Source organism: Anopheles coustani, chromosome 2, assembly GCF_943734705.1.
Source record: "Anopheles coustani chromosome 2, idAnoCousDA_361_x.2, whole genome shotgun sequence".
In the NCBI taxonomy this organism is placed as follows: Eukaryota; Metazoa; Arthropoda; class Insecta; order Diptera; family Culicidae; genus Anopheles; species Anopheles coustani.
The window spans coordinates 18,617,569-18,640,594 of NC_071289.1; the positions used below are offsets into that span (position 1 = coordinate 18,617,569).

Sequence of the window (23,026 nt, forward strand, 5' to 3'; positions counted from 1 at the left end):
TGGAATGTTAAATGAACCTCATATCATGGCCTTTCGTCGACGACGGGGGTCCCAATGACGTTCGATGACCGCGATACGAGGTGTTCCACCCTTCCACCAGCCGGTGTTTGGTGTAGTAATATTTTGGCCGGATTTTCGGTTGCAATTAATCGAGTATAAATGCAGCCCCGATTGACACCGAATGGCACAGTTCCATCTTCCTCCAGCATCGAACAACAGTTCAGTTTAAGTCACCTAACCTCTACCGTTTCCAACGAAACTTCAAATCCACTCAAAATGTTCGCCAAAGTGTTCGTGTTCGTCGCCATTGCCGTCGGTTGTGCCGCTGGTAAGCCGCTGACGGCCGCTGTTGTGGCCGCTCCGGCCGTCGTGACCGCCCAGAGCTCGCAGGTGATCGCCAGGAACTACAACGGAGTTGCTCCGGCCGTCGTGTCCGCCGCCTATACCGCACCGGTGGCCGCTGCCTACACCGCCCCTGTTGCCGCCGCCTACACCGCCCCTGTTGCTGCCGCCTACACCGCCTACAGTGCCCCATTCGGTGCTGCCTACACTGCCCCAGTGGCCGCTGCCTACAGTGCCCCGCTGGCCGCTGCCTACACCGCGTCCCCGTACGCTTCCTACTACCCGTACGTCCTGTAAGCGGCTGTGATTCACTCGCATTCTGACCACGACCCGTTTTTGTTACAATAATAATAACTACCCAGCAAGTCATTCCGTAGTCCGTAACCGATGTTATTATATCCTTCGCCTCCATCCGAACGACCCGCTCCATCATTCCGGAAAGTATATTTCCCCCTGGAACAGCACCCCTACATTGTCCACCACTGTCCACCAAAATTGCACCCGGTTCGCCTTTTCTGACGAATAGAATCCTTGATACTCCTACCTTCCATAGTCCTACTTCAAAGGCGACCCATTCATGCGTGCAAGATTTACATCGCTCCCGGTGATGGTAGGAGGCGGAAAAGTACACTCGAGAAAACCATTAGAACTAGAACTGCTCCTAAGAGTGTTTCTCCCACCACTTCCGGCGGTGAGGCAGTAAAGTGGACAATTGACCAGTGGCAATTGAATGGTAAGCTTCCGACCACTTCCATGGTCACGTCGCTGCAGGGAATGCAAGGAAGGAGCTCATGCCTGAATTCTCGAGTCGGAAGCTAGGCTTTCGAGGGACCACTGCATCTCGTAGATGTCCTACATTCCATTGGAAATGGCATTCGGCTAGCTGTTTGCAAATGCTTTCGGTCGAGTGTCTTCTTAACCTACATTGTAGATGTTCTTTCAAGGTTATGGTGAAGTCTTTAGTTTAGTATCATTGCGAGTGTTTATGCAACTTTATGTTCGTTTGTTATAGCTTTCGATTCATACGAAATGCCTACTTGTCGGCCACTATTTATTATGCCATATTCATTTTTAGTGGCCGATGAAATTACGAACCAGTGCATGTATGGATTTTTATGAGGTTTATTCATATTTAGGTTTTTCTCTTTTATTAAATGCGTATTTCATAGCTTATATATAATTGTCAATAGAATGGAAGAGTCTATGTCGGATGTAGGTTACAATAGAAAAGTACCAAACTTTTTGAGCCTTAATTGCTAAGTTCTGACGACCAGTTGAAAAATTCATTGATCTGTCCATCATATCTTTCGAATTGAAAACGATTACCTTCATCATCCTCGAGCTACCGGCACCAGGTTATGCAAATGCTAGATCCTCATATAAAGGTCGCTCCATCATCCATCATCATTCGGGTAGCGTACGCGATGGACGAGGAATTTACCAAGTTATTTCGATATTTTCGCTTCGCAAACTCTTTTTCTTCTGTTGTGGAGGAGGAAAGTTGTGCGATTCCACCGGTTGCTCCAAACCAACCGGCAGAGCATTCGAGACCAACCGGTTATGATGGTGTTTCGTGTGGCAGTGCGTTCCTGGAACGCTTTTCTTTATCCTTTATTTTCGCAAAACCTACTCACGATCTTATCGAGTTATCTGGAAGCATGCACACCGGCTGTGGGTGGCAAATTCTTTCGTGTCCACCTCACGCAACCCAAGCCAAACCCTTACCCCCAGAAGTACTTTGAGGACGCAGTGCAGTCGGTATGGCCGACCATGGAGTAGAAAAGAACCGCAAGAAATGCCAACAATTCTCATATTTAATATTCATATCCATAATTATGCACGGTACGTACCCTACCAGCTGGAGGATGCCACCGGATATCAAACCGCACCGACGACACACACAGCATCCCGTTTTTGCTGCCATTTTGTTTTGTTTTTTTTTTCTTATTTGTTTGTCCGTGCTTTTGTCCCTCACGTTCGTTCGGTTTCCGCTTGGCATCCGTCGAGGTGCCGGGGGAAAATGTGCCCCATCATCGGACGCTCGGAAGTGGTGGTGGTAAACTGAGCCTTCGGGCACGTCCCAGGACTCCCGTTTCCTGTCCCCCCAGCATCCGGACAGAAACGGTGCAATCGGAATGGCGTCCAGTATGGCGGGGAAATTGATACGAATGGCTTCGTTGGGCTTTGGCATCGGCAAACAATGGCCGGGTACACAGGATACGGATCCGTCCGTTTTTTTTGTCATGCCCGGCCACCTTGACGAACACCGGTCGAATTGAATGCGCTCCGAATAAGAAAACCCGAGTGTTATGGACTATCTCATAACTCAAGGCGAAAAAATTTGTAATACTTTTCCAACGAAAAACGAAATAAAATAAGCATGAAAGAAAACCCAAATACAAAAGAAAATGTGGCTCAATCGAGCGATAAGGAGACCCAACCAATGGCAAACTGTATGATGAATCAGTTGGAGATAAGGAAAAGCAGAGGCGAGAAAACGTAAGAACGAGTCACAGCTTGCCAGAACGCGCCGAACGATAGGAGTTGAAAGCTTTTCCGACAGGAATGCGGCCACCAGGATACCCGTGCAGGTGGCTGCCATGATGTGTGGGAAGGGAAAGCTCGCGTGCATCCACAGGACGCTGCAGGAACGGATGGAACTCAAGGGGAAGTCCTGTCTCTAGCGTCGGTTGATAATTGCACCGGGTTATTGCCGGTGGAATGAGATTAAAAGGTCCCGGTGGACGCCAAGTGGAATCCGGCGGACGAAATAGTACCAGGACCTGCCCGTTGCTACAGACAGCTTCTGATCACTGTGGAAGTACCTGCATCCGAAAGTGGTTAAAAAATAACTTTTATCATTTTATTGTTGAGAGGTTTTTTTCAAAACTCAAGGGTAGTATAACTGAGGTGTATCGTCAATTGCATACATACCGCCGTAATACAAAACGTTTATTGATTTCAAATATCATTTTCATTCAAAAACTGATTGAAAACAAATAAAAATCTTGAATAAGAAATAAATCATCATCATTATGTTTGCTTGTTTGAACTTTAGAACAAGTTTAATAAAAAATAAAAAAAGGTACGATTTTCCCACAATGCCTCGGTTCTACTTGGTCCTGTTGGTTGCATTAAAAACCTATTGCTGCCAAAGCCCCGAACGGCGCGGAAATTGCGTTCACAACCGCATCGTCCATCATCGCACATCGAGAGTGTCGTTCCATGCGGACAGCATAAAGCACATCCTTACGATGCAAAAAGTGTCCTCAACTGGTACGCGGACCATTAAACGAAGGAGTAACGCGTGCGAGGCACACAATTGAAAATTCGAAAGGGCTAAAGAGGTTTTTCTTATTTAAAGAACCCTTCAGGAAAATTGTATCAAGTGAGAAAAACGCCATTGCAGAAGCCTAACCGCATGCACAGATAATGGCTAGTTCGGTCATTGACCTAGCATGAATCGGCTCGGCCCGATTCGCCCATTTATCAGAGTCGTCTAGCCGACGGATGGGGAACGTACCGGGACTCTCCTAGATTCCAATACAAAGCCACACCAAGGACTCTGTGGACGGATCCCATCAGACCCTTCCGGACGCGGGCCGGCGGGAAACTTAATTGTAAAATGAAACCAAAACGCTAAATGATGTCGGCGCGGTGGCGAAAGCGTGCCTATTTTTCTTTCCAATTCCTCGGCTTGCCTTCCGGAACCCCGCCTGGGGGAGGGCTGGTTTTAATAAACGGTTTACTGGTCCCATCGCGCACACTGTTCGGCCGTCGGCGCCCTTTTTTAACTACGAAACTTCGTAGTGAAAGAATCAACAAGAGAGATCAACACCCACAACACTATCCCCGTGGCGTGAAACCGGAGCATTCTCGGTCGAATGTAATAAATTTACGATTACATTACAATCATGATCGAATTACTAGCAAAAGGGGTATGTGTTTGTATGCCTGTGTGTGTCTTGTTTCTATTTTTCTCCCTTTTTGCACGATTTCCCCCTGAATCGATCAGCTCCTCGGTTGATTATCCTTTCGGAGAAAAATATCGATTTGATGAGGAAATACTATATCCTGGCCTAGCCACAGGTCGTCCCGGTCGGCTTTAAGGACCAAGGTGTAAGGATTCCGACCAGACCAGACCATTTTTCCTCATTTGTCAAATTAATGTTCGAGTGTTGGATGTGAACGTGCGTGCGTGCGTGCGTACCAATCCAAACACGGAGTCTCGTAAGCGGCCCCTCATTTTATGGGTTCGCAAGTGCACGGTCGTTCGTTCGTTCGTTCATCGGCCACCGCAAATGGGCCTCGTTTGGGATGTATCCTGAGCCAGACAGTTTTCACCGACGAGGGTGCGTATGGGTTTCCTGGGGGGAGGTTTTTTTTAACATTTCCCTCTCTTCTCCATTACGATGCCGGCTCGTGTTGCATCGAATTTAGGTCAAACGCAGTAGTGGTGTCAGATTTGTGGGACGGAATTTTTAAATCAGGCGAATTTATTGCCTTTTGCTGTTTGGTTTGTTGAGAGACGCGATGAAAAGAAATTTAGTAAATTTTATTTTATTGAAAAAGTAGAGTGTTTTCAATAAGTTAAACATGATTATAAGTAAATGTTACATCTCTGTTAAATATGCAGCCGATTAGTTCTGAGTATTCAAAATTAAAGAACAAACAGCTCAAGCTTAACGGGGTTGAAATATGTAGGGCAGGCAAAGAAACGAAAGCCTGGCAGCAGAAAAAGAGCATAAAAGATTGACACCACCGTATGTGTGGCATAAATGGTAGGGCGCTGTAACCTTTTCGGTAAAAATTATGACGTAATCCATGCCGATGTGGCTTAGCGGGTGTTGCGTTTTATTGCATTTCGCGCCTGAACGGGTGTGCCATGTTCATGTTTGGAACAATTTTCATTGCGGAGGGATGCGCCATTCGTCAATTTAATCACACCCTGGGTTTGGTGGGCGGATTTTTTTTTCCATTTTCTCCACCTTGCAGCAGACGATCTTGTGGTGTTTATTGCGGTCTGAATGAAAAAAGATCCAAAAATGAGCTAATGATAAGGATGTGCAGCGAGAGTCGTCCATTTTGGGTGGAAAATATTATAACCAGTTGTAAACTTTTTACAACCCACCAACAGCTACATGTATTGTGTATATATGTATAAGATTGAAAAAAGCTAATTATTTGGAAAACTCATTTTGAAATGTAGTATAGAACTTTCTAAATGTATTATAGTGTGTGTGTATTGTCCGCATAGAATCATTCTTACGTCATATTACTTTGAAATAATCTAAAATAGACAAGTTTTTCTTTTTTTTTACTTTTATTTAAAGCTCATATATGGCCCTATAATTTCCAGCTTAACCGTAATCGATTGTGTTCTTGATTAATAAAATGCTGATTATTCTTGAAACATTCGAGTTCCAGATAAGAAGTTAATAAAAAATCCTTAAATTAGGATGGCATCTCGAGGATCCGTGATGTTAATTGTTTTAAAATTAAGGATTCAAATATTCGTTTTGCAGGATATTGAACCATAATTCCCATTTTTGTGTAACTTCAAGATTAATCCACCTATTCGGCACGCGCCAACTGTGGTATTCATTCAGAGCCACCCCTAGAATTTTATTGCTATTATTATTATTAGAAGGAAGATCTGATACATTTTGTTGCAAAAAGGTAAGATATGATTGGAACTGTCAAGCGTTGTCGCCTCCACTTGAATGGTGGATTAATTTAATTACTTCTTCAATATTTCCAATATTAAACTTCGTCCCACGTGGTCTACCAACTAGATTGAATGTTTAAAGGCACCCCTATCGTAGGTTCCTCTCGGTCAGGCGTGCCCACATTTCGGTCTCGTGGTGGCGGATAAGGTCCTGGTCACGTTTAAACGCGGCCCGAGCGGGTTTATGGCTCTATTTGTACACACAGTCGAGTGAAGTTTGGCACGAGCCAGCGGCAGCCGGGATCGTTCCCCACGCTCAGACCTGCAGGGAAGAATCAATAAACAGGCATAATAATGTGCGGAAAGAAAATGAAAATGTAAGGGAAGTCAGAAAAAACGCATGCCTACAAATGCGCCCGAATGTGTACCGCCATCGGGCCCTTCGCCGTTAAAGTTCCGGAGGGCGATTCCAAATTCGCACCCCTCGCGTAGACGCCGGGACTTTGAAACCCTCCTCCGATGGGACGTGACTCTCGTCGATTACTTAATTTGTTTTATATCGACAAAGTTGATGAAAATGGGCCATTCGCCGGGTTTGGTTTTGAGGGCGGTAGTGATTTGGAACTAATCACGACTCAAAGTGGTTTCCGCTGAAGGTACGAAGTGGTTCGGCAAAACGCATATCCACGTGCAACCGGAGAGTGGGACGTAGTTGTTACCCGACATAACTTTGTCAAACCGGGATCCGACAGGATATGTGTAATGCTTTCGTTATTCCCATGCAGAAAGCTGAAGGACTTATAAAACTTTGCACATTCCCTAGCAGTCCGGGACCGGGAAAACTACAATCTTCTACTTGGGCAATTCATTCGCGAAGGCAGACAAACCCAAGGGTGAATGTGTAAAAGGGACAAATGTTGGGGTAATGTTATTTAAATACCATCACATTCTCGACATAATTTTGCACAGACGACCAGCAACTAGGATAGTTCAACTGGGGGAGTAGTTCTAAGCATAACCGTTGGGATTCTATCCATCCAACCCCAGTAGGCCACAAGGAAGAGGAAAACCTAATCGACCCGATGGCCTTCCCGATCGAAGGAGGGAGGCTTGGGTTCCGACCACTATCGGGGGTTTTTATGGAAGTTTTCGTGCATTCGACAGTATAAATTCTTATTGAAATGCGTTGTGCTAACTCGGTGCTTGAATAAATCGGAAAAAATAGGGTTGATGCACATGAGCCGCTACATCAATGTAGTTTTACTATTACAGCTTCCTTTTATACAGAAAATTGATGCCTTGATACAGTTTTCTTTAATGATTCAGTGTTAACAGCACAAGTCTAGTTTGGTGTGCCAACATTCACAAGAAGCAAAAACTAATGTTACGGAAAATAAAAGTGAAAATTTGAATGATCACACTGTACAAACTATTAGTTACCATCATCAGTAATAGAAGCTACGATGGATAATTAATCTTTCGGAAACCTCTTCCGAAACCTTTATGAGCTACAAACTACATAGTGTGAACGTGCGTTAAGAAGAAAGGTAAATTTAATTAATTCCTGTCGCATGTCCGAACACCAATTACGCCACGAAAATGACGGTTGCAAGATTTTATCCCCTAACCAAATTTTGACCCTGGTATTCAGGACTCCCTGGAGATTTCCATGGCAATTTTTGGCAGTAATTAATTTGTCCTCACAAAAAATTTTAAGGTGCAGCTCCTAGGGGAGGAAAGCTCAACATTGAGCACATTTGAGATGGGAAGTTAAGCATTTGATTTGTGTCCTACAAAAAAAAAATCATCTTAAAGAGAAGAAAAATATAGCGTTGTTGTTTTTCATGTGCCAAAGGGCTTTAAATAAAACAAACGCAATTTCCTCCCATCTCGGTATGTAATCTCTAGTGTATCATCCCTCCTCTCACACACTGTAGAGGGAGGGAGTGTCCTATAAATAAACAAAATTATTCTGGTCGCTATATGGAAGACAGCAATTCACAAATAACATGCAACATGTTGCTCATCATATACAGTAGCAAGCAATGTCTATTTCAATTAACTGACATAAGTTCCCATACCTTGGTGATGCATAAATAGAACGCAGAAGATATCCTATGATTAACGAATAAATTTCCTTCGTGTGAAAAGGCAATAATTGTGTACCATATATTACTAAAACTTCTCTACTTTATTGACACATCTGGAAACATAAATCCCGTCGCCGATAGTGATCCCGCCTAGACACAAATGTTTACCCAAGTAAGTACTGAAACGTAAAAGACACAACTCTGGACGAGACAAATTACTTCTTCAGCTCGTCGATCGCCTTCTTATGGCGTGCAATTGCTTCTTCGTGATGTTTGATCGATTCGGCATGAAAATCTGCCTGATTGATGGCCTGTTTCTTCAACTTAGCCAGTTGTTCCTGACGCTAAAAGTTGAAAGGAACAACGAAATCACGTAAATAAATTGTCGATCTATGGATCACCGATGTTTGAAAGGTGTGCATTTGTCGGACGTACCTGCTTGTAGAAGTATTCTTCTTCATGTGCAACCTCCATTTTGCCGAAAGAACCACCGGCATCACGAATCGATCCACCGCCGCCGCCACCTTTACCAGCTCCGCTGCCCGCCTCTCCAGCGCTCATGCGAGCGATTCTAGAACGGTAACAAAACGTTAATACGATGAGCATCTTTATCGAAAAGAAGATAAGCAATCCTCGCCATTGCAACGGTATCGATAAGACGTGCACAGGTTAATTAGCACCTCTCCGAAAGGTACCAATTTCATTTAGAAAAAATGCTTATGCAACATATTAACTTTAAGCAACATATTAAGAAGCCACCGATCACGTGAAATACAATCCATGTAAATTACCTCATTCCAGAAGGAATCATCCAGGTGGTTGTTTTACGAAGAGATTGCATTTTTAAGTGCACTTGTGAAAGTCTTGCCGTCGAAACGAAACTGTTGAAAAGCAGAAACTGCAATGACTGGCTTGTTTTGACGTTTGAGACTGCTGTCGATCCAAGGTGAAAACATCAAGAGGTAAGCTCAGGGCATCATTGTGACAGCCACAGTAAAATGGATGCGGCTTGCTCATTGACATGAATTGAATTATTTTGTCTAGATGGAAGCCTCAATTCTGGGTTTTCTAAAATCAAATTTTGTTAACAGATATTCGGACACGACTATCGGATAGAATCAAACGATTTTGATTTAATCGTACGGCAAAATTTTGTGATTAATCACACTCCTTTTGTCAAATCCTATACAATATTATCTGTCAAAATCTGACGCGCCAGAGCATTGGCACCAACCTGGCATGTGCTATTCGCCTTGACTACTTGACATACGACAAAACCACATTTTGGCGGCGTGCATTATTGTCGGCGTCTGTTACTAGTTTTTAATGAGAAATATCAGCATTTTCCGTGATAAAAAGTGAAAAATGTAATTTGTTGTATATTTCAATAGCATTTGTTGCTCTTTTTCAACTATTTGTTCCGTGTTTTGGACCTGTACATCAAAATAAAACTTCTGAAAACAACCACGCAAAACATAACCTGTGTAACTCTAGCGTTGGTGGATTAATCAGTTCTGTATAAATTTGAAAGCAATAATCACAAAATGAGACCACGTTCCCTTTCGGTAGCCGTCGACCGGCACGACATAATTTCCAAAAAGTTCGAAGGAGGTATTGCCTTGTGCTGCGTAGCTTGTACCTGTAACGCAAGTTTAACTCATTTGTACGCTTTATTTACAGTGGCTTCCGACGAAAACGAGGAGGTTGTGAGCGATTCGGACGATCCGGATGATGATCAGCAAGCGCCAGAGGGCAAATCTGATTGGACGAATACGGATTACGATGATTTATTTCAGAAAATTCGCGCAGTTCTGCCTAATTCTGATAACAGAAAAGCCGCTTCTCGGATAAAAACAATCGATTGGACGAAGGTGGCATTCGGCGACCATTCTGCCGATGAGGTGAAGGATGTGACGTACAAATTAATTGCAAAGGTACGAAAATATCGTACGTTAGGAGAAATGCTGGATGATATAACGAAGAAAAGCATAGTTGGTGTTCCGAAAAAGCCCAAAGCTCCTCCTTCTGCATATAACTTTTATGTCAAAGCAAATCTACGTATAATCAAGCAAGAAAATCCTGAATTAACAGCGGTGAGTGTTCCGGTAAAATTTCAACGACAAAGGATAGTCAATATTTTCAATGCTTTGAATTCTTTCTTTGTAGAATGACGTCTTCAGAAAGGTTGCCGAGCAGTTCAAGCAGCTATCCGACAAAAAGAAACAGAAATACGAGCAACTAGCCGAGCAGGCTAAAGAACAGTACAAAAAAGAATTGGAAAAATTCTAGTAAGTGCGCTTGGTAACATCGTAACTTACAGTTTTACATGGGTTTTAAATTCTCTTGTTCGTTTTCTTCTTTTTTCCAGCATCGATAATCCAAATGCCACTCCGAAAAAAAATACTGGAAAGTTACCGAAGAATAAGGTACCGAAAAAACCAAGCAAGGTAACCCCATACAACTTGTTTGTGTACCAACAAAAACTAGAGGGGCTAAACGTGTCCAATGCCGATATGAAAAAGCAATGGGAAAGCATCGACTTTGAGCAAAAGGTCAAATTTATTCGTGAAGCGTACAGCAGCGAACAGTCGAAACTTACCAAATCGGAAAAAGATTTGCTTGACATAGCACACGGAAAGCCGGAAATTGTTCCTCGCTCGACCTGCGAATATTATTTGAAAAAACACGCCGTGAGAAATACATCTATTACTCCACAAGCCTGGCGCAAGAGCGCGATGGCGGAGTTTCGAGCGCTACCGAAGATTAGGAAACTGGAACTGGAGTTGGAATTGCGGCGCGCGCAGGGCGAGTTCGTCCGTAAATACCGTGCATACATCGACAAACTACCGGCGCATGAAAAGCAACCAGAAATAGATTTGCTGCAGCTGTACTTGCAAACTACGATGGAAAAAGAGGAAAAGCTCAAATACGATGGAGGAGATCTGACTGGATGCAGTGGGACCAACGAGCTGGGCGACTTGCCTCTTGCCGAGTCGACTACGAACGAAATAGAGCCTCGCAAGAAGAAATCGAGCAAAAAAGTCACTTCCGCTGAACTTCCACCCCCTAGTCCCGTTGCGTCCAAGCCATTGAAATCAATTCTTAAGAGTCCTGCACCAAAGCACAAACTAGATGAGCCGGATGCATCGACAACAGCCTCAAAAAAGAAGAAGAAATCAGAAACTCCAGTTGTCGATTCCGAATCGGACAGGTGAGTCATTTAATTTTTCAGTCAGGGGTCAATGTGAGATTTACCATTCCATTCAATATTTAGCAGCTACAAGCAGGGCAAAAAGAAGCCGAAAAAGGAGAAAGAATCGAGCAATGGGGTGGATTCGTAAGTTACAACTACTGCAGAAGAAAGGACTGAATTAGTATAAAATCGTAAACCATCCTGTTTATTTCACTTTTATAGGGACCGGGGAACTGGCGAAAATGGATCCAACCTAAACCGATTTGCCGTAAAAGAACCTAAACGTCCACCAAAGTATGAATTCTAGTGCTATAATTTGACTACTGATCATAGAATATTAACCAAACCAACTCCGTTTCTCGCTTTCCACAGAGACATAATGAAATATTACAAAAAATTCCACTACTTTGGTAAGGCGGGGAAACACAAAGAATCTTTTGAGAAGCTGTCCGCCCAGCGTAAAAAAATGATCGAGGAAGAAATGAGAGCCGCTCAAAAGAAATACATGGTCGATCTAAAAAAGTTCCTAGATCACCTACCGAAGTCGGAAGTGAAGGCCTACGTCACACATCTGAAAGAATTTGTCAAGAACGGTTCCAGTGCGGACGAAGGGGAGACTGAAGAGGAGGAGACAGAATCGGTGCCGAAAAAAAAAAGTCCTGCTAAGAAGAACACCACCAAACAGGAACCGCCGAGCGACAGCAGTGAGGACGATAGCGATGAATATTGAAAGCATGTGCCCAGAATTCTTCGTGCTTCCTAGTACACCGAAAAGAGAAGTGACGTCTTTGCCTTAGAAATCTAATCCTGTGCGGGTCATGTTTTTTAATAGAATTATTCATTGGTTAGAAGTGTTTACAATACTAGAGGCAAATGTAATACAATTTGCTAAATCATTGCAAACATCTGGGTGTACTCTATACGCCAATAATAGTGTTCATGTATGAGTATCAAGTTTTAGTTAAGTTTCACTTTCAAAATTATTATCAGCCGACAAGCAGTTGCTTAGAAATATGTTTACGTTGTTTGGATGCCAGAAGCACTCGTTTGGCATATTACTTATCCTTTTCTATTTCTCTCTGCAAAGAACTCTTTCGGATTTCTTAAAATCCAACAAGACATTTTTCTACTGATTACATATTGCACTGTATGAACCGAACGTTGCTCTGATTGTCTATGATAAACGACAAACCCGAAGAGATAAATAAAATAAGTAACTACTTGACTTATCCGAGTGTTTGGTAATCATTGCAGTACAAAGAGTAAAGAATTGATTACGCACCTATGTGAGAATGCATCCCATGTCTTTGTAGGGCATTTATCGACGAGTAGTTAGATACCCCAATCTTCCCGGAAAAACAACGACATGCATAAGTTATAAAAGAATGAGAATGCTCAAAAAACGAATCGCGAAAAAATAGTCTTTCTATTCTAGTGAGAAATCGGTTGAAAAAGCAAACATTCACGGGCCTTCCCAGCAACCTTAATCGATTTATTTGCAAAACCCTTGAGGCGTGCTATATTACGCTCGTGACTATGTTCCCTTCGCCGTAAACCGGGATGGGATGAATGTTTAAAGATTCCGGAATACCTTACCTGAGTGTCTGTTCATCAATAATCTATCCGGCTGATCATCATGACCACCCCGGGGTCTGGATTCACGTGGAAAGAATACGCAAATACGTGAATACGAACCAACTGTTGCAGTCGTCATCGGGCATTCTGCGAAGCCTAACCTTCCATCCAGCCGACTTACACATCGGAGCACTTTCGTTTTCGATGGTGCACCTACTTGGCGGGAGAAAACCAGTCCTGTTTGATTTACAGAAATCTTCCGGCAAAGCTGGAATATCCCACTGGGAACAGGTGGAACCGGGCGAATTCGTGAGATGCGTCTTCTATTTATATGGTAATTACATGGCGTCGGTGGCCACGATTGTTCTGATCGCCTGAGCGTGTCTGAGTATGCACCGGACCGGCTTATAAAGGTGCGCTCTAAGGGCGCTATCGCTCAATGGTTCGGTTGGGTTTGCGGCGTGCAGTTGTTAAAAAGTGGACAATGTTTAAGCAAATTATGGTAAGTGTGATGTGTAGATAGGGTAGAAAAAATCTCAGTTAAAATATACTTCGTGAAATGCTAACAAGAGCCTAAGTGTAAACTGCATCCTTCATAAACCAAAATGGTTTTCAAAAAATGTCATGCAGGGGTTTTAAATCTATTTAAAACTTCATAAATACAATTGAAAATCTGTATTTATCGAAAAAGAAAAAACATAAAGTGAAACATAAGAAAACATAAAGTGTGTTGCCCCTAAATACAGGCAACTCGAATGTGCGTAATGTAATTTCCATAATTTTCGTTTCACTTTCTTCGTCAATTTTATTTCAGATCGTGGCGTTGCTGAGCGTTTCGCTCACCAGAGCCACGCTGTTTAAGAAAAAGATCGTACTCAGCTCGGAGAGTGACGGTGGCCATGGCGGTGGAGGTGGCGGTGTGTCATTGGGCGGTGGAAGCTTCGGACTCTCGTTCGGCGGTGGCCTGTTCGGAGGCGGTGGAGGATCTGATGGTGGCTATGGAGCGGGTCATGGTGGTGGACACGGTGGTTCCACCGGCGGAGGCTACGGTGGTTCCACCGGTGGAGGCTACGGTGGCTCATCGGGTGGTCATACTGGAGGAGGATACTCTGGAGGCGGCTCTGGAGGACCGATTCATTCGGGACCATCGAGTCATGGAGGTGGCGGTGGAGGACACTCCTCAAGTGGTGCCTTTGCCAGTGCAAGTGCAAGTGCTAGTGCCAGTGCCGGTGGTGGTGGAAGCGGACATGGTGGTCAGGGAGAGTATTCGAGCTACGGCAACCAAGGATCGCATGGGGGACAGGGCGGACACGGTCAACAGGCATCGTTCGGAGGCTCCGGAGGTCACAACGTACACACGCCGGCGGATCATTTAACGCCACCGGGCAATTCTGGACACCAGGGAGCCGGTTCGTCGAACGGTTATTCGAACAGCTTTGCTAACGCTGGCGCCAACGCAGGTGCTCATGCCGGAGGTGGTTCCCTCGGCGGTGGATCCCATCAAAGTCCATCGCAGGGATATCCTTCCGCCGGTGGTCATCACCAGCATCAGACGGGTGGCGGTTTCACGAAGCAGATCACCATCACCAAACACCACGAGGCACCTCAACCGACGCGCACGATCGTGGTCGAGAAGCCGGTCGCTGTTCCGGTCGATCGGCCGTACCCGGTGTACATCGAGAAGCAGGTCCCGGTGACGGTTGTGAAGGAGGTTCCGGTTGGTGGCAATACCGGTGGTGGATACGCGGGTGGAGCTGGATACGGTGGTGGTAATGCCGGTGCCACTGCGACTGCGACGGCGACTGCACATGCGAGTGCTGGCGCTGGCGGGGCCGGCTACGGTGGAGGATACGACGGAGGGCACCGCGGTCCTGCTGTAGGCGGTGGCTATGGAGGAGATGGCGGCCACGGAGGAGGTGGCCACGGAGCTGGTGGCCACGGAGCAGGGGGCAGCGTCGGAGGTGGTTACGGAGGAAGCCACGGCGGAGGTGGGGGTCACGGAGGACATGGTGGAGCCACGTTCACGAAAACCATTTCGTTCGAAAAAACGTTCAACAAGCACAAACACCATTTGCATCACCATGGATGGTAGAATGCGCTTACGAGCAAAATTTAATGCTTGTTCAGTGAAACCAGTTTAAAAGTCAATTAAGTTGCTTGAACCCAAGAAAGTTTGCGAAGAAAAGTTTTTATAAATACCATTATCCTTGTGTGCATTGCAATAAATATGAGTGATTCCTAAAAACTATTGTATAGCATATCATAGTTTTCATTTATTCACTACAATAAAATAAATACGTCCTGGTATGTAAAACAAAACCGAAAAACATGTCCAAACAGTCTTACCTAACCTATTTCACTTTGTTAGGCGGAGAATAAACTGAAAGATGTATTAGGGCTTTAACATTTTTAAAGAAATCTAAATATAAGAATCATTTGAAATGATGTAGAATGTTTTTTAATATTGGATATTCTGTGCGATAATGGCAATGTCCTCATTAAAAGAGAAGATTCATGGATAAACCAAATCTCTCTTTCCAATTTTATTCGGATTGATTAGATTTAAAAAAATAGTAACCTCATTTAATTTTGTATCTATCATTATAGATAGTTTTTCCAGGGACTGGTAAATTCTCTGCATAGTTTAATATGTTCACATCGATACATGAACCTGATTTTTTGTACGTCATAAGTAAAGATTGGATAGCTTTATATTGAAGACAGCACGATTTTTATCCGGAATTATTTGCATGATCTTTGAATGCACTCAAAAATTGTGCCGATGTGTTTTAGTGGGTCAATCGAATGGTTTTGATTCTCGATGCGAGAAAAAAGACGACGAAGAGGTCGTTCGGCTTGAATCAATTCCCCTCCACAACTCCGCCACCAGCCCCAACGGATGCAAAAACCAGTTATGCTGCGATTTCTGTGAATGAATTCGTCGGAATCGTAACCGATTGCGCGAATGGCAAGGTGTTTCCGGTTCGGATCGGCAGCCATCGGACGCCGTTTCCTTCGCCACAAGTCGCTCACGGTCACCCTCGAACGCGTCAATGAAACCGGGAGTCCGCACCGCCCGCCAACCACCCCTCACCGTGCTCAAGATGCAAACTAGCGGGGGACAGATTCCCCGACAAGCCGTGACTCCGTGACCGACATCTGATGCCGCAGGGCATCCAGATAGGCTTGAACGAAAACGGAAAAAAAGTGTAGCTACATAGGCTGGGAATGGCGATTATGAAAGTGGAAACATATCTGCTCCTCGCCGGGGGGCAAACTCCCCATTCGACCCTTCGAGCCCGGTGGGCACACACGTGGAGCTTTTTTCGAACTTAATTTCCATGTTTGTTTTAACGCTCGATTGATTGCGGAGGTGGCGGTGGAGACGCCGGGGGTTGCATTCACCGATTGACACACGACGATCGTGCAAAGCGTGCCGATGCATTTTTTGAAATGCACAATTCGCGCGAACGATGATCACCATGCGAAAGAGCGTGGCGTTTATATTATGAGCTCATAAATAAGTGCACCTTAACGTTTATTACGGGGGTGATTAATGATCTGGAAGGGGCCATTATTGCCACACGGGTTTGCATTGTCGTTCGACGTCATACGTACTTCTTGTTTATTTATGTTTTGGGATGCCTTCCGGGTACCTTTGCGTTTTGTTGCACATTATGGTTTTGTAGTGCACGTGAAAAGTAAACACGTGTTTGTTGACGTTCACTTTCTGCGCCGTACTTTATATAATTTATATATTTGAGAATATTGCAAAAGATTTTTCTTTTTATGTTCAGTATACGACATTCCCGACATGCGTTATTCTTAGTAATGCTAATACATAAGAAACATAAGTGATCAGTATTTAATTTTGGTTGTTTTTTGGTTAATATCATTGTACATTAACTCAAATGAAACTTATAGCTTTTCAGACTATTAAAATATCTTGCTGTATATATTTAATGTTTCTGCCATATGTTTTAATGCTTCTGTGGCAAAAATATAATTTTATAATCGAAAAAATCAATGCTGCGTCAAACATACGTTTCCCTCACAACATGTTTCAAAACATAGATTTTGTTCTGTATTACTTAATATACAAAAGAGGTTTTTCCTCATTGCACTGTTCGGGAAATTACTTGGGGTGGTGAAAAAATTAGAGAATGATACAAGTTTTGTAGTCTATGATAGGTTACGTTCATAGTTCATGCTGCCAATTTTGCTAAATGAGCAACCTTATTCTTTTCTCGTTTACACTAATCGGTTCTGCTTGTTAGCCGAATAATATCGTATTGAGACATCAATCTGAAAACCGACGATTAACCTTTTACGACCCGACGTCTCGTTTTACCCGGAGACCGTTTTGGCTGATAAAATATGCGTGACAGCTACTGCCACCGGTGTTGGCTTCGGCCACTAATAGCTTTCAGGGTTAGTTTTTTCGGTGTTCTCACAAGCGACACACAAATTCGTCACAGCGAACAACTCCGCCTCCTGAGCAGCATACTCCTTGTGGCGCCCGCCCCGTGGGCCTCCCATTTTTGATTGATTGACCCAATGTGGCGATGCATCATCATAATTCAGCTGTGTAAATTGGGTGAAGATCAACTGAACGATCTCCTGGCCGCGTTCCATGCGAGTGGCAAACCGTTTTTTTTTGTGTTTGTTCCATTCCGTTTGCAAATCTTGCAGGTGACTACAAAAACAAACAATGCAAATCAAGCAGAAAGGGAAACCGGATTGAAACAAAAAAGCCAAAGTCCGACGAGGTAAAGGAAAGCTTTTGGAGTGGAAAAACCAAAAAAACATCGGGAGGATGGACCGCGGCGTCGCACTAGGTGAAGGGCGCGTGCGACCCACAACGAAAGAATGAACCCACTATAACAACGTGGAGGGGACGGACGGCAAACCAGATACATCGATGCAAAACAAAATTTAAAAACACTCTTAACAATGACGCCAAACGGCTCAACATAAGCCGCGAGCCACTTGAACATTATGTAAGCCCAAGCGGACCGGGGCGCACTGTAGATAAAAGGTGAAGGAAGGAGACGCTCCGGGGCCGGCATAAGGTGGGAAAATCGGACGACAGGACAGTCCCAGATCGGATCAATGTTTGGAGCAACCGAATGAATTGGTTGTGGAAGATTTTGATACGGGGAGAAACGGTTCGAAGAGACCAAGCTATAAATAAGACGTTATGAATTAATTGAAAAGAAGCGATTTTAATTAGTACCGATTATTGGTCTCTCAAAATTGGACGGTGACGTTAGCCAATCGGTTAATAAACGCACACCGAAACGATCCATAACCACTCGTCTCCGGTCCATCTTGACCAAGTTACCGTTGGTATCCGTTGGTGCACCCGAGCGCGCGAGATGGGATTCTTCACCGTTTATGACACCATTGGTTGGGAAAGCTGGAGAAAAGCCTCGGTGGCCGGTTTGCTGTCGCTCTCCCGCAGGCCCCGCGAAGCTTTTGGGTCAACGAGGTGTAAGAAGCCTGGGTAAGTAGTGCCACAGCCGACGGTTATTATTTATCTGTGAAAAACCACCCCGAACGTTTGCGAACGAGTGTTTAATGTGTTTATTTTTATTTCTCGTTCGTTAGATAATCGCTTGGCTGTTGGGCCCGGTTTACCGGTTGCCAAAATGATGCAGGTCACACCCGAGTGTTGACCGGTTTTTAGCCAATCGCCAACACCCAAACGGTGATGGTAATCCCGTGGACTCAATGGGACAATGTCCGTGTGTCGCGAGTGAAACAATAGAACCTGAACCAGCTTTGTTGTAAAACGTGGCGAAAGTCGGTGACGTTGAGTCTGCTGTTGTAACATTGATCCAAATCATGCCCAACTTATTGGTCTAAACGGGTCAGGGACGTGTCTTTGAAATTTTTAATGACTATTTTGAATATCTCGTTCAAGTGGTTTGAGTTTTAAATTGCCATAAAACTTCATGAACATTTAGGTAATTTGATACCTTGTTGATCATTATCTTTTAAGTAGAAAATGATACTAGTTTTTTCATGTTATTTTTGTAACTTCTTTGAAAAATATCATAAATAGAATTTTAGACGAATTCTTTAGGCAATTGTAGCAATCATTATTTTGAATCATGATAACATGATTAAAACGTTAGAATCCTATGTATGTTAGTGGGACTCATTTGAGCATTATTAATTGGAACCATTTCTCATTTAAAATACTTAGCACCAATACATTTCAAACCTATCAGTTTAATATTTCTGAAATTTGACATTTTTATAGCTATCACGAATATAAACTCATTTGTGATTCACTTGGGTTGAAAATCTCTAGTTTCAAGATTGCATTTATTTTTGTTATCAAAGTTGCTTTCGTAGAAACAGGTATAAGAAAGCAGAACTATCATAAATCATTTACTCAATACCTCATAATTCAACCATCTGCCAATGATCAACGGGGAATGCCCATTCGTCGCCTGTCTTATCGTTATGCTTCATTCAAAACCAACTCTCACGGTAAATCATTCCACAGAGCGGGAATGGAGGATTTCGCAACCTTTCTGGCCAAGGCTGTCGGGCACAAAAGGCCGGTCCCATCGGGAGAACACACTGTTCGGAATGGACAAACACCTTGCGGCTCCGTCGAAGCGCCGGATCGATCGTTGTCGAGATTACGGGCGAGGACATTGTACAAACGAAACGGGTGCACAGATGTGCCTGGAATTATGCCGCTCACAATCAGCGATTCCCGACGGTTTCGTTTTCCCAATTTTCCACCACTCCCAACCGGGTGGGTTATCGTGTTGCCAAGCGTTCCAGTCGGTCAGTATGTTATGTAAATTAATTACTACAACCCACCCAACGCCACCCGCCAGCAAAAATCAACCCACTCGCTGACAAACAGCGCACCGGAGTGCTGGAAAACTTGCATGTTTTGATGCGTTCGGCGTGCTGCATACCAAATGCCGGCCCAGCAGGAGATGGACGGTAAGGATGGGCGTAAAGTTCAACCGTACGTAGGCATGAGGTGACACATTCTGGCTGCTGGTGCAACATTTGTAGACGCGCCCGGTTCGCGTTGCACTTCCTTCGCTCCCGGTGGCCTGCTGGAACTGCGCAGTACGATGTACGGTTGTCCGTTCGGTTGGCCCGGTGGATGAGATGTGTAATGAAAATAAAATTATAAATGCATTTTCTCAACACCGTGCCCAGCTGCATGCAATCGATTCGAGAGGAATGGAAGAGGGGTCCAACAAGGAGGCTTAGTTGATGCCGACGATAGATCCATCATGCAGACGTTCCACCCATTTATCACCGACGATGATACTGCACTCTGGACGGATCGTCAAACGAGGGAAAATTGAAACAAATTAACGGCACACCGATTTGCGAAAAGTGGACTGAAGAAGTTTATTGAGTTGATTTTAATCATTCAATTAACAATTTTCGGTATTAATTCCCTTCCATAGGATATTTTTATGGCACAAATAATGCGAACGGTAAATGGGAATTCCCCCACGAAAAACGTGCCGATCCACGTGCTACCGCTCGCGGGTGACAGAGCGCCGTATTTGCGGGTTCGTCGCTTGTCGTTGCGCACGACTTTATTGTTGTTTCGCTTTGGAAGCCGCAGTTTCGATGCCGTTCGGTGCGATCGCAACGGTTTGCAATACGCTTTGCGCTGCTATCTCGCACGATCTCCGATAAGCGTCATTAAACGCCATTGTCAACGACGCGCATTGCGTTAAGTTCAGTCTACGTTTGGCGCATACGCCATGTCGGAGTTCCGAGACTCCGTTTTCACACGCCCGGTGTTTCGTCATTTCGTTCACACCTTCACGTTTGAACCCTGTCCCGAGCCCGGGTTGACACCATTTCGCACAGGAGACACGGCGTGTTTGTATTAGACCTGCGAAATTGTTTCAATTACTTTCAATTGGGTGGATTTTTGCATTTTTCGGCGACCCAGCTCGTGGCGTTGAACTATATTTTCCTGCTTTTTTGCTCCTTCAAATGGTCCGTAAGGTGGTCCATTTAACTGAGGCGTCGTTACAATGTTTATGGAGTCAGGGTTTTGAAACATATGTTGCACACGCTATTTAAATACGCGTCCTTTAGAGATCGACGGTGCCATTTCAGTTAATTTACGCGGAATAATTCATCCCATATAGCACCACGAATTACCTCGTTTGCGGGTCCGCTCACCGAACGAACGCACGACAAACCAATTACGTGGAAAGACACGCGTTTATATCTATGTTGGCTTCGTTAATGATCCGTGGATCGAATTGCTACCGGTTTTTCGGAATTATCTCGCTCTATAAAGTATAACCCATGTTGTAATTTTCAACATGCATAGTAATGTTAATTCGAGTGCGAGAGGGAATGTTAAGTAAAAATATTAGCGATGAAAAATCTCAAATAGAAAAATCAGCACTCGTTACAGAGTACGTATTCTTACAACTGTTACAACATTTCGTATTTAAAAATATCAAGAAATAAAGTGTCAATGCGTAAAATAAGAAATCGATGCAAATCTATGGATCTAACCGGTATTTATGGAACAACTGGTAATATATTTTATAGTTGCAATAAGGATACAAGAAGACATAATTAAAAGTCTCAAAAGTAATTTTTCTCTCATAAAACATTGCTGTCGATGCTTACACATTTTTAGCTAGTGTAGAAGGCAATTAAAATCGAGGAATCAACTACTCTTCAAAAATTGGAAAATATGTGAGCTTCACACGAGTTTTAAAAAAATCTGGTTTTGTTGAAATTTCCCTGCCAAGTGAAAGAAACATTGAGCGGGCGCGAAGAAGACGGGAACTAGCGTTTACCTTTTTCCCAAGCGCCTGTCATCGTGGCTCAAAAACGGTGCTCACCATTACTTTTATTGCCGTGATTAACCCTCGCTTGAAGGAGACATTTTGTGGTGCGCGCACCTCAGCAGCAGCAGCTGAAAATCAAAGCAAACAACAAACATGGCAAATTGTAATGTCGGTACATAAATTTAACCCAGTTTCGAAGCCGGCTAACAAACAGAGGTCGGGCTGCATATTTTCGTGTTCACTCTCGTTTTCCGACCCGTTTCGTTGTTACGTCTAATGATTTCACTACCCCTTCTCTCCGCGATCTCCGGTGGTGCCCCCTTTCCTCAACTCCCCCTCTGACGCTGGTCAATGGTACAGGGTTTCCGACGGATGTAAATTATATGTTTTCCGCCCGACAGTGCGACGACGCCGGCGATGAGCGAGGGCGCTATGCGAAGGGAAGGTTGTACCTTGCGCCACCGGCGGCTGGCTGCGTGTGAGATCTCCGCGCTGGGCGCCTCGGTGGCCTTGACAAACGCCACGCATTGACCTAGAGAAGTTATGACCAATTATTTCAACTGCAGAAATAATGTGAACGGCATTCCCACTCTCTGCGCCTGCCGTGGCGGCGAGTGGTAGACGAGGAGCTTTTATTTCTGGGAGTTTGGGAGGGCTTATGATCGTCGGTTGGTGCCTCGGTAAGGCTTTTCCGGTTGGAAGGTGGAAAATCAACATGTAAATCCTTATTTTTATGTGAACGTTATAGTGATAAATTTCCAAGGCAAACGAACTTGACAATTAAACGATTTTTCTCATGGTTTTTAAAATTCTCTTTTCATTAGGACGATGGTCTTTTAATTTCGGAAATGGACAGAATGAGAACATACAATTGAAATGTGCGTAACTGGTTCGTAATAGCTCAATTTATGTTGCCCATGGGAACCGACCGTCGTTGCAGTTGCGGAAATGGGAAAATTCTACCGGAAACCGGCAGCAACACTAAAAGCATTTTCCACTTATGGCCGCGGAAGAGCGTTCGATTCTCGGTCGGAGGCTGGCGGAAGGAGCGGCTTTCCAACCCGCAGCGAAGGTCGAATCAGGCCGAGCATGAGACACACGAAAACAAAGAAACGTCGTACGTCACGCGCCGATCGGTCGATGAGTTTCGTGTGTTCATTACGGCATCTCGGCGAGCCGCACGTTGTTGGGAGCCGTGCAGAGAGCAGATGCAGATGCAGATGGACCGGACCCGGTCCGGTGGCGCTGAATGGTTCCATTTCGGTTCGGTGCATGGTTCGTTCTCGGGCGGCACGGCAAGAAGAAGGATGGGTCACCCGCCGGCGATCATTAGATCACGCGA

At 44.3% G+C, this 23,026-nt stretch overlaps 4 protein-coding genes across 5 annotated transcripts; 3 read left to right on the forward strand and 1 right to left on the reverse strand.

Moving 5' to 3' along the window:
• Positions 1-276: 276 nt before the first annotated feature.
• On the forward strand, positions 277-639 carry LOC131265494 (vitelline membrane protein Vm26Ab-like). The gene has a single exon (XM_058267766.1). The coding sequence runs from the start codon at positions 277-279 to the stop codon at positions 637-639; it is 363 nt and encodes a 120-aa protein (XP_058123749.1).
• Positions 640-8,182: 7,543 nt separating this feature from the next.
• LOC131263797 (ATPase inhibitor mai-2, mitochondrial-like) lies at positions 8,183-9,016 on the reverse strand. Its single transcript, XM_058266055.1, has 3 exons — positions 8,892-9,016; positions 8,536-8,671; positions 8,183-8,444 (listed from the first exon to the last, which is right to left on the reverse strand). Exons 1-3 carry the CDS (start codon positions 8,939-8,941, stop codon positions 8,316-8,318), a joined length of 315 nt encoding a protein of 104 aa, XP_058122038.1. The 5' UTR covers positions 8,942-9,016; the 3' UTR covers positions 8,183-8,315.
• Positions 9,017-9,384: 368 nt separating this feature from the next.
• Positions 9,385-12,264, forward strand: LOC131267279 (upstream-binding factor 1-like protein 1). Of its 2 annotated transcripts, none has more exons than XM_058270118.1 (7): positions 9,385-9,711; positions 9,781-10,193; positions 10,267-10,388; positions 10,469-11,311; positions 11,375-11,437; positions 11,516-11,587; positions 11,666-12,264. In XM_058270118.1, the coding sequence occupies exons 1-7, from the start codon at positions 9,645-9,647 to the stop codon at positions 12,021-12,023; spliced, it is 1,938 nt and encodes a 645-aa protein (XP_058126101.1). In that variant the 5' UTR covers positions 9,385-9,644; the 3' UTR covers positions 12,024-12,264. The 2 variants fall into 2 exon arrangements, with proteins under 2 accessions (XP_058126101.1, XP_058126102.1); XM_058270119.1 differs by having other exon boundaries at positions 11,378-11,437.
• Positions 12,265-13,352: 1,088 nt separating this feature from the next.
• Positions 13,353-15,073, forward strand: LOC131264033 (uncharacterized). Its single transcript, XM_058266322.1, has 2 exons — positions 13,353-13,370; positions 13,683-15,073. The coding sequence occupies exons 1-2, from the start codon at positions 13,353-13,355 to the stop codon at positions 14,958-14,960; spliced, it is 1,296 nt and encodes a 431-aa protein (XP_058122305.1). The 3' UTR covers positions 14,961-15,073.
• Positions 15,074-23,026: the final 7,953 nt, after the last annotated feature.